We start from the raw sequence: 15307 nt of genomic DNA on the forward strand, positions 1-15307 counted from the left end.
GCCCCGCCTGCTCGCCCGCGCCCACGAGCCCCGCCGCGCCCGCCCTGCCCCGCCGCAGGCGGTCCCCGGTTCGCCCGCTTGCCCCCCCGCCGCCCGCACCGCCCCCCCCCGCCATCCGGTCGGCCCCCCTCCCGGGCGCCGTGCCCGTCCCCAAGGCGGCTCGTCACCGCCGCGAGGCCAATGGGCTGGGCCGCGCGGCCGCGCGCACTCGCTCGTCCCGAGTCCCTCCCGCGCTCTGCCCGGAGCCGCTCTCCGGCCCTCGCCCAGCCCGCTGCCGCCGCCGCCGCCGTCGGAGTCGCCATGCAGCCCCCGCGCGCCCCGTTCCTCCCGCCGCCGACGCCGCTGCTGCTGCTGCTGCTGGTGCTGCTCGCCGCGCCCGCCTCGGCGCAGCCGGCCCGGGCCGGACGCTCGGCGCCGGGCGCCGCCGGGTGTCCCGAGCGCTGCGACCCCGCGCGCTGCGCCCCACCGCCGGGATCCTGCGAGGGCGGCCGCGTCCGCGACGCGTGTGGCTGCTGCGAGGTGTGCGGCGCGCCCGAGGGGGCCGAGTGCGGCCTGCAAGAGGGCCCCTGCGGCGAGGGGCTGCAGTGCGTGGTGCCCTTCGGGGTGCCCGCCTCGGCCACGGTGCGGCGGCGAGCGCAATCTGGCCTCTGCGTGTGCGCCAGCAACGAGCCGGTGTGCGGCAGCGACGCCAAAACCTACACCAACCTGTGCCAGCTGCGCGCCGCCAGCCGTCGCTCCGAGCGGCTGCATCAGCCGCCGGTCATCGTCCTGCAGCGCGGCGCCTGCGGCCAAGGTACCGGCGCTCCGGGAGCTCCCGGGTCGCGACATCCCGGCCCCGAGGGACGGACGGGCCGGGAGAGGGGCCGCGAAGCTTTGTTGGGTCTTCCGGGGGCACCCACTGGCTGGGAGAGGAGGGCATCGACCCCCGGGGTGGCAGCGATCTGCGGGCTCCCTCGGAACCGAGCTTTGCGCCCAGCCCAAGGTCGTTCCGCGCGTGGCGGTCCCTGGCCCTGGTCTATCCCGAAGCCCACCCCACCCCCTCCCGGGGGAACCCGGTGCCCGGGCCTCCGGCCCAAGGCCGCCTGCTGGTTGCCCCGCGGGGAACCACACCGTGCCAGGGCCTGGGGGACAAACAAGACGGGAATGTGGGCATAAAGAGGGTTGAGAAGTTCGGGGCTGGGAAAAGTGCCCAGTGCTGAGTGAGCCCCGGGGTTGGGACCACAAAGTCTCATTTCTGTGGCTTTCCATTCCTTCGCTTCATCCGCGCCCCCCTCCTGCCTCCCTAAAGATGAACAGGGTTCATGTTTCACATTAGCGATCTCCTGGTTGAAAAGTTTTAACTTTTTATTTGAAAGAGGTAGCCATGCTTTTGAGGCTCCCCAGTTTCTCCCCGCCCCAGGGTTTCCCGGTCAAGCACCGGTTTAAGGAGGTGTAGCGGGCACTGATGCCAGCGTCGCTTCCTGGGTTTTGAGCCAACCGCACAAAAATGAAAGTGGCTCGATTTGAATAAGTTGAGCGTGGATCAGGGGAAAGGCAGAGGCAAGGGTGAGGGGAGCGCGTTAGGGGTGAGGGAAAAGTGTAGCCCTTTCCCTCCTGAAGCATCTTTTCTGTATCAGTAGGACCCGTCCTGGCCGGGGAGTTGGGGGTGGGGGGAGCGAAGGGTGGAGCCATCCTCTAACTCTCTCGCGGGACCTTCCCGAAGGTTGCTTCTCTCCAGTCCCGGAGACCATATGGAAAAAGAATGCTGAGTTCAGCTCCGGCCAATCCAGCGGTGTGGGGACGGGCCAGCCCTGCTTGGCAGGGCACTTGCCCTCAGCCTGAAGGCTTCCTCCTCATCGCGGGCAGTGCATGGAGATGGGAAGAGGGGAGCCCAGCACCGGGCAGCTGGGCTAGGTTTTCTTGGTAGGCAAACGGTCTAGGACCAACCGGAGGCCTGGCACAGGCTGACGGACCTGGGGAGGAGGGTGCCAGAGCCCTACAGGTAAAACGCAGAACCTCTGCCCTCAGGAAACAGCCTAGTTAGAGGGTGGAGGAGACCTATTCCAGAGAGAAGTGAACCTGCCCAGTCTGGGTTTCGGCACCACAATGCATGTGTATTGGGTGCCCATTCGGTCCCCCAGTCCCTGGGCTAGGTGTGTTACAAGTGTGACCACACTCGGCCTTCACAGCCTCAAGAGGAGGGAAGTCATTTCCATCTAACAGGTGGAACAACTAAGGATGAATTATATGTCCAAGGTCACTCAGCTGGAATTTGAACCCAGACAGTCTTATTCAGAAGCAACCCAATGCTTTACCTGGCTGGGGGAACGGACGCTGGGGAGGGTAAAGGAAGTTTTGGGAGGCCCCAAACTGCATCCCAAGTGGAGTGGGGGGTGCAGGCTGAGCCCAGCCTTGTTTGGTGAGTAGATTGGTGTGGCTGGGGAGGCATCGGGGTGACCCAGGCTGGTGGCGCAGAGTCCCAGGGCCAGAGAGGACGGGCTGGGTTGTATTCCTGAGCCAGGCAGCTCACAACAACAAAACAAAACAAAAAAGCTGGATAGGATGAAGCTAGCGGTGGAAAGCAGACCACACCGGGGCGCAGAGACATGATGCATGCCATAATTTGGGTGTGAGGTGATTACTTTAAAAAAGCACATTGCATGTTTTTTTTTGTCAAAAACAAGCCAGCTGTTACTGTTTGTAGTGTCACGGCACAGGATCCTGAATAACTGGCACTATTGGAGCCCCAGATTGATTGCCAGCGAGGTGGAGTCACTTAACAAGTTTTGGAGTTGGCAGAGTCATTAAGAGTCACCATGTGTGTGTGTGCGGAGAACAGGTCGTCTGCTGCTGGCCGGCAAGCCCGCAGCAGGCTCTGGGGAGAGCCAGAGAGGGGACAGCCCCGGGAGGACGAGCGTGGTGAGAGGAGAGAGAGACAGAGGGTGCAGAGTGGTTCTCCCCTGTCCTTCTTTCTTTCTGCAAATATTTACTGAGCTCCACCGTGCATCCAGCACTGTGTGTGTGCGTGTGTGTCTGCTGGACAAATGGGAGGCACCTGGCAGATGCGTGTGTGGGGAGGATGTTGAATGAACAAATGAATGGAAGACGAAACCAGAGGTACTGGAGATCCATGGCCACCCAGCCTTTCCTTCCTCAATGAAAGGTTTTGCTTTTGCTGCTCTTCTCTGCTCCCCACCCCTTCCTGCCACCCCTCCATTCCCGCATCCAGCCCGCTGCCCTTGACTTTCCAGAGGTACCTCTGAGGACCGGAGCCTGGCTTCATTCAGTTGAAGCCTTGCCCACAAGCAGGTCACCTGAAGTCACTGTTCAGCGCGGTGCACTGGCCGCCGGCTCTGGCACAGAGGCTCGGCCGGAGCGTTCCTTTAGCCGGAGTGGCCGTGGGAGGTCTTTTGGAGGAGGCCCTGCCATTGGATTGGCAGCCTGGAGTTGGAGCGAGCCACGTGAGGACGTGGGGAAGGAGCTCCCTGGGCAGGAGCGGCTCTACCAGTCCTGGGATCACAAGGAAGGTTTGACTGGGGCAGAGACAGAGAGGGCAGGGGAGGCAGGGGGGGCTCGTGAGCAGCTTGTGGGAGTCTCAGCGGATCTTTGGATGGTGGGATGTGTCCCCATTCAAAAGAGAGCACTTTAAAATATATATATATTTTTTTAATTTATTTATTTTAATTGGAGGCTAATTACTTTACAATATTGTAGTGGTTTTTGCCATACATTGACATGAATCAGCCATGGGTGTACATGTGTTCCCCATCTTGAACTCCCTCCCACCTCCCTCCCCATCCCATCCCTCGGGGTCATCCCAGTGCACCAGCCCTGAGGGCCCTGAAAAGGGAGCACTTTCGTTTGTGCGCTGTTTCACAAAGACTTCAGAGAGGGTCTCTAATCATGGTTCTGGAAATGAGGGCACATCATTGATTTCAGAAATCAATGCTGCTGTCAAAGTTTGGCTGGGAAAGTGTACAGTTATACCAGAGATTAGAGAGCTGGTGTCTTCCACCAGGAACTGATTGGATTAGTTTAAAGCAGAAACCCTACCCTGGTCAGGGGATTACAAAAAAAAAGAAGAAAGGGATTGCAAATAATAATAATCTGATAATAAGGGCTAATATATATTTCGTGCTTGTTCTGTGCCAGCCCTGTGCCAACCCATTTGATCCTCCCAGCAACCCCATGAGGAGTGTGCTGCCATCCTCCCGGGGTGACAGCTGGGAGACAGAGTCGCAGAGCTGTGCCTTGCCCAGGACTTGAACCCGTGCATCTGGTCCACAGCCCATTCATAATCACTCTGTGCTGTTGACAGAGAAACCGAGATTATAAGCCAACCCCAGCTAAGCCGAAGCAAATAGCTGGAATAAACAGAGCTCCAGATGGCCGTGGCCTTGAGATGAAGCACAGGACACGTCACAGCACTCGCTCCACCAGCACGGCAGCTGGAGGACATGGTTACCCCCAGATGCCATTAAGGCAGCTCTTGCCGGAAAAAAAATAAATAAATAAAAGCAAAAAAGCACAGAGGGAGCTGTACTAGAGATATTTCCAAACCAGAGCCTTGGGCCCCAGACTGTTCTTAGGCAGAGAAAGGCTTCTTTGGATTCCCAGACATTGCAAAAAACTAGCCAGGATCTCTGACCGGTCTCTGCTGAAAAACGGACAGGAAGCCAGGAAAGAGGCCCAAAAAAGACTCCCCAAGTATCAGAAGCCTAATCTTTTTTCTCCTCCTCGTACACAGTCCAGGAATGCACCCCACCCCTGCCTTAAACAGCAGCCCCGAGCCCAGAGGTCTTGAAGCCCAGGGACTCCCCATCTTGGTCCCACCCAAGGCCTGACAAGGAAGGGATTCTGGTGGAGGCTGGCCACGCATTCCTGGTGAAGAGCCACCACTGGCTTAGAAGTAATTTATAGGGGCTTTGCTCACTCTGGTTGGTTATCTTCTTTGGCTCTCTGTTGGTCTTGCTGTGCTGTGCTTAGTCGCTCGGTCGTGTCCAGCTCTTTGGGACTCCTTGGACTCCTCTGCCCCCAAGGCTCCTCTGTCCTTGAGGACTCTCTAGGCAAGCATACTTGAGTGGGTTGCTGTGCTGTCTTCCAGGGGATCTTCCCAACCCAGGGACCGAACCCAGATCTCCCTCACTGCCGGCAGATTCTTTACCGGCTGAGCCACCAAAGAGTTAAAATATTAAGGTTTCATAAAATTGGTAAGCCAAGTGTCTAGAGGCCAAATGTTTGAGTAACTTCTTTAAGCATTATTTCTTTTCCTTAAGTTATTGAGAGTTAAAGCCAAGGTTGGCGTTGATGCCTGTAGCCCATCTTGGGCCTGGGGGCCTTGTATGCAGCTTTGTGCCGGCGGCTGCAGTTGCCCCGTGACCACTGTGGAGACACGTCTAGACATAGGAGGTGAGTTGCATTGAGCCTGGTGGGCCTCCCTGTGCCCCAGGGGCTCTGAAGCTGGGCTGTAGGTGTCCTCTGGAGCAAGATCCCTCCTGGGTCTTTACTCTTTCCTTCCCCATCTTCTCTGCTGTTAAAAAGAAAGAAAATTAATGTCAACAGAGAAGCTGTGAAGTGTAGCCATCCCAAATGCTTTTCCCAAAGGCTTCCATTGAAGAGGCATGTCTATTGCTGCTGGAAGGGCTCAGATTTCAGCTTTTAGAATTAATGACATGAGTTCTAAGTTCATTCAGAGCATTTATTGAACACCTACTGTGTACTCAGAGGGTCCAGGTAGAAGGAGTCAGAGGTAAGTAAGGCTGGGTAGTCCATGATGTCAAGGAGTTTGTAATAGGTCGTATCACACCCAGCTTAAGGGTCTGATCAGTTCAGTTCAGTTGCTCAGTTGTGTCCAACTCTTTGCAACCCCATAGACTGCAGCACGCCAGGCTTCCCTGTCCATCACCAACTCCCAGAGTTTGCTCAGACTCATGTCCATTGAGTCGATGATGCCATTCAACCATCTCATCCTCTGTCAACCCATTCTCCTGCCTTCAACCTTTCCCAGCATCAGGGACTTTTCTAATGAGTCAGTTTTTCGCATCAGGTGGCCAAAGAATTGGAACTTCAGCTTCAGCATCAGTCTAATGAATATTCAGGACTGCTTTCCTTGAGGATTGACTGGTTTGATCTCCTTGCTGTCCAAGGGACTCTCAAGAGTCTTCTCTGGCACCACAGTTCAAAAGTATCAGTTCTTCAGTGCTCAGCTTTCTTTATGGTTCAACTCTCACATCCATACATGACTACTGGAAAAACCATAGCTTTGACTAGATGGACCTATGTCGGTAAAGTGATGTCTTTGCTTTTTAATATGTTGTCTAGGTTTGTCATAGCTTTTCTTTCAAGGAGCAAGCATCTTTTAATTTTATGGCTGCAGTCACCATCTGCAGTGATTTTGGACCCCCCAAAATAAAGTCTGTCACTGTTTCCATTGTTTCCCCATCTATTTGCCGTGAAGTGATGGGACTGGATGCCATGATCTTAACTTTTTGAATGTTGAGTTTCAGGCCAGCTTTTTCACTCTCCTCTTGCAGTTTCATCAAGAGGCTCTTCAGTTCCTCTTCGCTTTCTGCCATACGGATGGTGTCATCTGCATATCTGAGGTTATTGATATTTCTCCCAGCAATCTTGATTCCAGCTTGTGCTTCCTCCAGCCTGGCATTTCACATGATGTACTCTGCATGTAAGTTAAATAAGCAGGGTGACAATATACAGCCTTGACGTACTCCTTTCCCAATTTGGAACCAGTCTGTTACTCCATGTCTGGTTCTAACTGTTGCTTCTTGACCTGCATACAGATTTCTCAGGAGGCAGGTCAGGTGGTCTGGTATTCCCATCTCTTGAAGAACTTTACACAGTTTGTTGTGATCCACATGGTCAAAGACTTTAGCATAGTCAATGAAGCAGACGTAGATGTTTTTCTGGAACTCTCTTGAGTCAGATCACCACTTTCTAAAGGGATGACGTCTCTTATGTGACAGACTCGCTCAGTTTCAGCTTCTTTATCAGTAAAATCATAATAAAAATAATTGTGCATACATACCCATGTCATAGGATTGTTGGAAGATGGAAGCAGCTAATTCTATGAACTCAGCGCTTAGAACCGTACCCAGTGCATTACTAGAACTGGATCCGTGTTAGTGGTCATAATCAGCATCGTCGTCATTTTCATAGAGCTAGCCAGTGAGGAGTCAGCTCAGCGGAGGTGGTTCTGTCATGATGTCTTCCTGGGGATAAGGTGGGAGGCATCACAGAGGACGAGGGCGACGCCAGGCCTGTGTCCTGGAGGCTGACTTGGAGTTTGCTAACACATATGTTAGGAAAACTTCCCTGGACAGAAGGACTCAGATGCCACCTTGCCTGTCACCCTTTGAATCCCCAGTCACGGTCTGCATCACCTAAGAAGCTTATGACTTCTCTGGATTGAAGAGCTACCTGTCTGGAACACCTGGGATTTTCCAAATGTCATCTGGTTCACCCTTCCTCGGGTTTGTGATGCCCAGGACAGAGCAGTACATAGAAACCCTGAGACCCTCTTGATTGATGCTTCATTTGTTTTACATGCTTCAGGAATTCCTTACGAGGAAAGATTTGTCGCAAAATTGAGAGTCCATGGGTGGCCTATTATTTTAGATCCCCTGGACAAATTGTCATGTCAGCACTTGCCATAAAAGCATTCCTACCCAGCGTCATGTGACAGCAGCTGGGCCCTCATCAGGAGGTAATTATATCTCCTTGGGCACATGGTGGTTTCAGAGGGCACATTGTTGTGGCTGGAATTTTCAATAGTTTTCAAATTTAAATAAGCTCTGTCTTAATGAGTCAGAGCCTTGTGCAATATTTTCAAACCTCAGGAAACATCTTTCTCGTTAGTTGTGCAATCTGATCTTGAGAAGAAGACGGTAGGCCTGTCTGCCTGATGAATTTTTTTCCCTCTGAGTTTGGCAAGATCTGCGGTAGAGTTCCCTTGCACACAGTCTCAGGCGAGATTTTACTTGATCATCCAACAGTTGAGTCATCTTACACCCTGTGACTAGGAGAGCCCTCTGTTGCCAGTATTCCAAGTGGTCGTCACCACTTGGTGGGGATGGATGGACACAGAGGGTTTTGCCAGCTGGGGTTGCCCAGGCCAATGGCTGCCAACTGGATACAGAGGAGCAAAGGCTCAGCATTCGGCAGTCACAAGTGCTTCTCTGGCAGAGACTGAGCTAGCCTGGGGGAGAGGGGAGAAGGGTTGGTGTTCTCCTGGACAGCCAGGTGCTGGGCAGCAGCACTGGACGGAACCATGACCAGGAGAGCGCCCACTGCCAGGTGCTTCCTGGGAGCTGGGTGCTGTGCTCTTGGTATCATGGGCCCACCTGCATCCCTCATCGCCACCCAGGGAGAGAGCACTGTTATCTCCTTGTCCAACTGAGGAGTAGATGAGGCTCCGAGAAGTGAGTATAACTCTCAAGGGCTACTCAGGAGAGGGAGGTGGAGCCAGAATTTGAACCCAAGTCTGCCTCATTTCCCAACTATTCTTGAGACATCTTTGACTCAAGCGTTACTTAGAAGCATGTTATTTAATCTCCAAACCCTTGGGGATTTTCCAGCTCGCCTTCTGTTATTGATTTCTGGTTCAGTTCCTCTGTGGTCTAAGAACATACTCTGTGTGATTTCTGTTCTTTTAAATTGGTTAGGATGTGTTCTTTGGTCCAGAACCTGGTGTCTCTTGGTGAATGGTCCGTGTGAACGGCAGAATTTTCTGGTGGTGTTGGATGGAGTGTTTTGTAAACATCATTTAGGTCTAGTGGATTGATAATGCCATTTGGGTCAACTGCATCCTTACTCATTTTCTGCCTGCTTGGTCTATTGGTTCCTGAAAGATAGGTGTTAATGTCTCCGGGGTCTGTTCTGGAGCTCAGAACTGCTGTCTCCTAGGGCTGTCTCCTCCATCCTCTGACGAGTACAACTGTGTGCACACACCTTCCACGACCCGTCTCTAACCACATCAACTCTCCACCTTCATGTTTTCTGGGATCCTCTGGACAAAGACCCCTCTTTTCCTGCAGAGATGCTGTTGACTGGTCAGAACCACCAGTTGGCTTGTGGACAGAATCCCAGAGCTCGAAATCTGAGTGTGGAAGGTTCTCGAAGGTCCCATAGCCCGACCCTTCACTTAAGAGAGAGGCACCCAAAGGGCACATGACTCTCACAAGCTGCTTAGCTCACTGGGGCAGGAGGGTTGGTGGGCTGGTGTGGGTTCCACACTGGAGCTCTTCACTCCTCAGATGTCCCTTCCTGATAAAGCAGGGGGCTGTTTGGGACAGGCTGGGGTCCATGCACACCATTTCCACGAGGCAGGGAGACAGTGGGCACTTTCATTTAGTCTCTCATTACTGCTGCTGCTAAGTTGCTTCAGTCGTGTCTGACTCTGTGCGACCCCATAGACGGCAGCTCACCAGGCTCCCCTGTCCCTGGGATTCTCCAGGCAAGAACACTGGAGTGGGTTGCCATTTCCTTCTCCAATGCATGAAAGTGAAAAAATAAAGTGAAGTCGCTCAGTTGTGTCCGACTCCTAGCGACCCCATGGACTGCAGCCCACCAGGCCCCTCCATCCATGGGATTTTCCAGGCAAGAGTACAAGATGAGGCTAAAGAAAGCTTCCTCCACCTCCACCAGAAATAATCTGCTTGGATTGGAAGATGATCAAAAGGCTATCCATATAATGACTGACTTCTCCTCTGAAGAGTTCTAAGCACCTATTAATGCCCTTGAACCGTAATTACAGTCCTCCTGCTAAAAAGAAAAAAGTCAGTATAAATATCATAGTGGACATGCCAGATAAGTCAGGGCTGAGATCCTTCAATATCTTTTCGTCTGTGGTTTGATTTTCTTTGGGACAAATATACCAAGATTTTCCTCTCTCAGTATAAAGGCTCTTTTTAATTTCTCTTCACCATGCTGCTTAGACATCATGGGAAATGCTTTGATGGCATATTACACTATACCAGTTTTTGAAAATTATACTTTAATCACATAAAAAAAAAAAAAGAATAAAAAAGATCTAGGATTCCACCGTTATTCCAGCAGCTTCATCATTTCTGTCCTGAGTGTTATCACCATTTGCTTAGCTAGTCCTTTTTATGTTCATTTGGGCTGTGTTTTCCCCAAACCAAACATTTTTGTGTTTATGGCTTTCTGTATCTGGTTATTCTTTAGGGATAGATACTAAAAAGCACAGTGAGTGGATGAAAGGGTGACAGTTTTTATGGCCCATGGTGTACGTTGCCAAATTATTTTCCAGTGGATTGTACCCATATTTGTTGCCATTGGCTATAGAATTAACAATCTCCTAAGTTACTGAAAGCTGCGGCAACCAGGAAGAAACTGTCCCCAAAGAAATCCATCAGGATAAATGGAATACAATGGTACTAAACCACTCTACTCCATCAGTAAATTACCTGGTATGTCTTTACGTGACTTTTATTCCCAGGTCAACTGCTTTTAGGAGATAAATAACATTTGGGGTAGAATGAGAACTTTTAAAATTTGATTTTACCCGCTGAACATGAAAGAAAAGAAAGTGAAGTTGTCCAACTCTTTGCGACCCCATGGCCCGTAGCCCACCAGGCTCCTCCATACATGGACTCTTCCAGGCAAGAGGACTGGAGTGGGTTGCCATTCCCTTTTCTAGGGGATCTTCCTGACCCAGGGATTGAACCCAGGTCTCGCGTGTTGCAGGCAGACACTTTACTGTCTGAGCCACCAGGGCTGTCTGACCTAATGGGGACTGTGTGGTCCAACGTTTATGTTTTGCCTGTGGGGCCAGGACCAGCAGGAGGCTGTGAAAGCCCAAGGTCACAAACCAGGCTGTGACAGAGGCCGAGTCCCTGGACGCCCAGCCCAGGGCTCTCTGCTCTCAGTCTCCCGGATGCCGACTCAGTTCAGGATGCAGGAGGCCAGACTGTTTGTGCTTGTTTGGAAAAATGAACAATATGTTTCTGGAATGTTTGGTTACACATAGACCAAAATACAACAGAAGCCGCATATGTAAAATACAGTTTTCCAGTAGCCACAATAAAGAAGTAAAAAGAAACTGACTTTTCCCCCTTTTTTATGCAGTTCTACTGAGATATTATTCGCCTACCATAAAATTCACCCCTTTAAAGCAGACAGATCAGTGTATTTACCGAGTAGTGCCAACTGTCATCACTGTGTAATCCTAGAATACCTTCATCACTCCCAAAAGCAACCCAGTACCCATTAGCCGTCACTTCATGCTTCCCAGAATTCTGCCCTCGGATCCACAAATCTGCTTTCTGTCTCTACGAATTTCTGTGTTCTGGACATTTCATCTAAATGGAATCATACATCTGTGGTCCTTTGTAACTACCTTCTTTCACTGACTGTAATATTTTCAGGGTTCATCCATCTTGTGGGTGTCCGTGCTTCACTTTGTTTTATGACCAAATAATATTCTGTTGTGTGAATATAGGAAGGCCAGACTCTTATTTTATCCCCTCTTCCTGATTAGGGTTTCCCTAATCCCAGCCCCAAACGTCACTTTGAAAGTCTAGACAGCCGAGGCGGCCCAGAAGAAGCTGGAACACAGGCTGCAGGAAGCCAAGATGGAAAATAAGAATACTCTATAAGGATGGGAATTACGTACTAAAAGGGAAAGATCAGGAAATGCACTTTTCATACATATTAGATTGTATAATTTTTTCAGGAGCTGGAAAGGATGTTGGAAATGGTTTAGTCATCCCCCTCATCTTACTGATGAGGTAACTGAGGCCCAGAGAAGGGAAGTGGCTCATCTTGGGTCTTAAGACCCACTTTTTACTTCTCACTTGAGCCAAAGATTTCTTCAGTTTTACAAGTTCCCCTCCTCTTAACTGGAGGGCTGTTTACTGTTTAGCCGCTAAGTCATGTCCAACTCTTTGAGATCCCCTTTGTTGCCCGCCAGGCTCCTCTGTCCGTGGGATTTCTCAGGCAAGAGTACTGGAGTGGGTTGCCATGCCCTCCTTCAGAGGCTCTTCCTGATCCAGGCATTGAACTTGCATCTCCTGCTTGGCAGGTGGATTCTTTACCACGGAGTCACCTGGGAAGCTCGAGGATAGTGCCTATCAGCAAATGGGCAGAAGGGGTACCTCTCTGGATGGTCCCTACCCGGATGGAGGGTCTTGGTTCACCATCACATCCTTTTCCTCACACTTTCCCATCTTCTAACCCCAAGCCCCGGGCCCACCCCTCTCCACCAGGACTGCAGGAGGATGGCTGCTGACAGCTCAGGAGCATGTCCCAGGCCCTTCATCGACAGACCGGTCACCTCCCAGCCCGCTGCTTGAGGCTGGAGGCTTCGCGGAAGCCTGAACTGCCTTGGCCACTTCAGACACAACAAGCAGGAGGAGCTGGAGCAGGAAAAGAACCGGGCTGAGAAATCTGGGAAGGTCAAGACCGGAGCCAGATGCTTATCAGGAGGAAAGTTAATAGTGTTTTTGTGAGCTGAGCAGTCAGCCATTTCCCCAAAGATAATAATAGACACATCATGCTGGGTGTTCAGGAGACTTCTGAAAAAAGAAATCGTGTGGTGGAATGGATTGGAAACTCTTTTTTTCCCCCTAATACGTCAAACAGGTCAGGAAAAAAAAAACAAAAACAAAAACTATGAAAGGCAACAATACCCAGCAAACCCAAGCATTCAGTATGGGTATGCAAGCGAGGACTTTTTTCTTTTTCGCCAGTGAGACTGAAAAGCGATTATCAATGACAGGCACCTTTAAACATAGACGCATTGTTCTGGAAAAGGCCTTTTACCTTTTACCAGTAAAGTTGAAACTGCAGAGAACTGGGCCTTGCTTATGGCTGACTGGCCAGCTGGCCAGGCGCCCCCTGAAAGCCGTTCCTCCTCCTCGGGGGAGGCTGTCTTAGACTTGTTTGGGTTGTCTCTCTCCTCCTTCACTTCACCTGCCCGAGTCTTTTCCAGCATCATCGGTGGCAGCCTTGGCCCAGCCCCTGCAGACAGGCACTCTCTCAGGGCACATGGAGGTGGGGGACGAGTTTGCAGTCTGAGGTCTGGCGTCAGGCGAGCTTTTCCCACTCTGAGCTGTCTGGGAGACTGTGCCGGAAAGCCAGGAGCTGCCAGGCCTTGAAAGTGCCAGTGCGGGCTGGAAATCGAGGCCAGGCTCCCCGGCTCCGCCCCGTCTTCCTCCTTTATTCAGTAGGAGCCGAAAAATGGGTCACACGTAACTCTCCTCCATTTTGCTTTTTTATTTCTCTGCAAAAGAGAGAGTGTAGTGGTCCTCCATCCAATTGTGAATTAAAAAACAAACAAACAAACACAAGAAACAGTTGCTACCTGTGAATATTCAGATTTTTCCCACAAGAATGGGGCTGAGGGCCTTTGGCCCTGGGACCCTCGGTTCCAAAGCTGTGTCTTTTTTCTGTTGCATGCTTCCTGACATTTGCAGACAGTGGCCCTGATGATGTACAGGATTTCCGGGTGGATTTTAGACCTCAGTCGGCCGCCTCGGCCTCAGTCAAGTGATGCTTCTGTCTCCCTCCTGTGCATTTTCCCTGCAGGGCTCAGAGAAACCTAGCTGCACGGGCCCCTCTGCCCTGGAATTTGCAGTCACAGCACTGATTAGAATGGGGGTCTGATTTCCTGGAATGTGCAAGGTCTCGCCTCTGTCTCTGCTGCCTCCACGCTCCAGACCAGCGCGGGGCCAGACTCCGCATTGGAGCCATGGCTGACACATGCCCTTGGAATCTAATGGAGCGGGGCAGACAGAATGCAGTCGCTCAAACTGAAAACATGGAGCAAATGAGTCTGGCAAGGCATCTTTGCCACCTTCGCTAGGTGATGCTTTTTTCTTCTCCTCCAGGCAAGTGCTCTGCCAAAAAGGAGGCCCCATCCCCTTTGTGGACTTCCCAGGTAGCTCAGCGGTAAAGAATCTACCTGCCAATGCAGGAGACACAGGTTCAACCCCTGGTCCAGGAGGATCCCCTGGAGAAGGAAATGGCAACCCACTCCAGTATTCTTGCCTGGGACATCCCATGGATGGAGGAGTCTGGTGGGCTACAGTCCATGGGGTTGCAAAGAGTCAGATATGACTCAGCAACTAAACAACAATCCCCTTTTCACATCCCAGGTCATTATCCATTAGGAACCTGTTTAAGTCAGTGTCTCTCCTGACCCTCAGGGGAAGGTAGTCCAAGGTCAGTGGAAGAGGAGGAGGCGTCCTGAGCTCCTCTGGCGCCCTGGCTCCTTTAACTGCTGCCTGCCTGCTGTTCCTTCTCCCCCTCAGCTGCCAGTCCTTCTCCTCCTGTGCCCCTCGAGGTAACGCTCAATCCATCGTGCACCCTCACAAAGACAGCTTTGCTCAGTGAGAAAAGCTTCCTTGTGCCTCCCCGGGACGTGGACCAGCCGCTCTCCCAGCTGTGCGGTGTCAGGTTACTTAACCGCCTGCCTCCCAGTGCGGCTCCACGCGCCTACACACCTGGTCCAGCTGGGGCCCTGGGTGCCCACGCTCCGCCAGAGGTGTGGAGGCCCGCCATCCGAAGTCCTGATGTGGGGGGCGGCGTGGCAGGGCTCACCGCTCACGGTAAAGCTCAGTCTTTCAGCTTCTGTCTCTCCACGGTGCCGGTGGCTTGCCTTGGCCTGCAGTCCTCTCCCTCTCTCGGGTCTGTTCTGGCTCCGTCAGGAGCTGGGGGGCCTTTGGCTCAGGGCAGTATGATGCCCGACATCCCTGTCCCCCACCCCTACCCAGCCTTGCCAGGATCCACTTGGCTTCGTGGTAAAGGTTCTGAGCAGTGAGTGGAACCGGATGGGTGAGACTGGGCCACTGGGCCCATGTGGATGGTGTGCGAGTGATAATTTCCTCCTGGGGATGAGGGGCCCTCTCTCCACTTGGGCCTGGATTTATTTACCAAGCAAGTAGTCTCTTCGTAGTTACTTTTAATCTTGCCCTACTAGGGACAAATAAATGTTCACATGTGACCCTGGGACCCTCTACAGATGAATAAGGGGACAGCCTTGGGCATACACCCGCTGGCAATACATTCCGAGGGGTCACTGGTTTCTAGGCCTGAATCTAGGCTGGTCCTTGGAAGATGGGGGCTCCAGAGACTGGCCTCCTATGGGGTGCACCCTCTTGGGGTACTTTGACTGTGGGAGGGTGGCTGATGACAGGTGAGGAGTGCATCCCAGACCCCTTACTCAACTGAGCTGTTCCTAAGGCTATTTAAACTTTCCCTGACACCTACTGCAAGCCTGCTGTGCTTGCTCCTTTATTTACCATTTCTGAGCCTATGGGAGACTGGCTGGCTGTGTCTGCTGGTGGCCAAG

At 52.2% G+C, this 15307-nt stretch overlaps 1 protein-coding gene across 2 annotated transcripts in view; it reads left to right on the forward strand.

The window, feature by feature from the left end:
• Positions 1-228: 228 nt before the first annotated feature.
• HTRA1 (HtrA serine peptidase 1) overlaps positions 229-15307 on the forward strand; it is a 58153-nt gene continuing 43074 nt past the window's right edge. The window contains exons 1-2 of one of the 2 annotated variants that reach the window (XM_044935477.2): positions 229-793; positions 3231-3506. In XM_044935477.2, coding sequence (XP_044791412.1) covers positions 301-793; positions 3231-3506 — 769 coding nt within the window. In that variant the 5' untranslated portion in view covers positions 229-300. The remainder of the gene's footprint in view (positions 794-3230; positions 3507-15307) is intronic. The other variant, XM_025274410.3, reaches the window with a different exon arrangement.

The sequence above is a fragment of the Bubalus bubalis genome, chromosome 23 (assembly GCF_019923935.1).
Source record: "Bubalus bubalis isolate 160015118507 breed Murrah chromosome 23, NDDB_SH_1, whole genome shotgun sequence".
Lineage (NCBI taxonomy): Eukaryota > Metazoa > Chordata > Mammalia > Artiodactyla > Bovidae > Bubalus > Bubalus bubalis.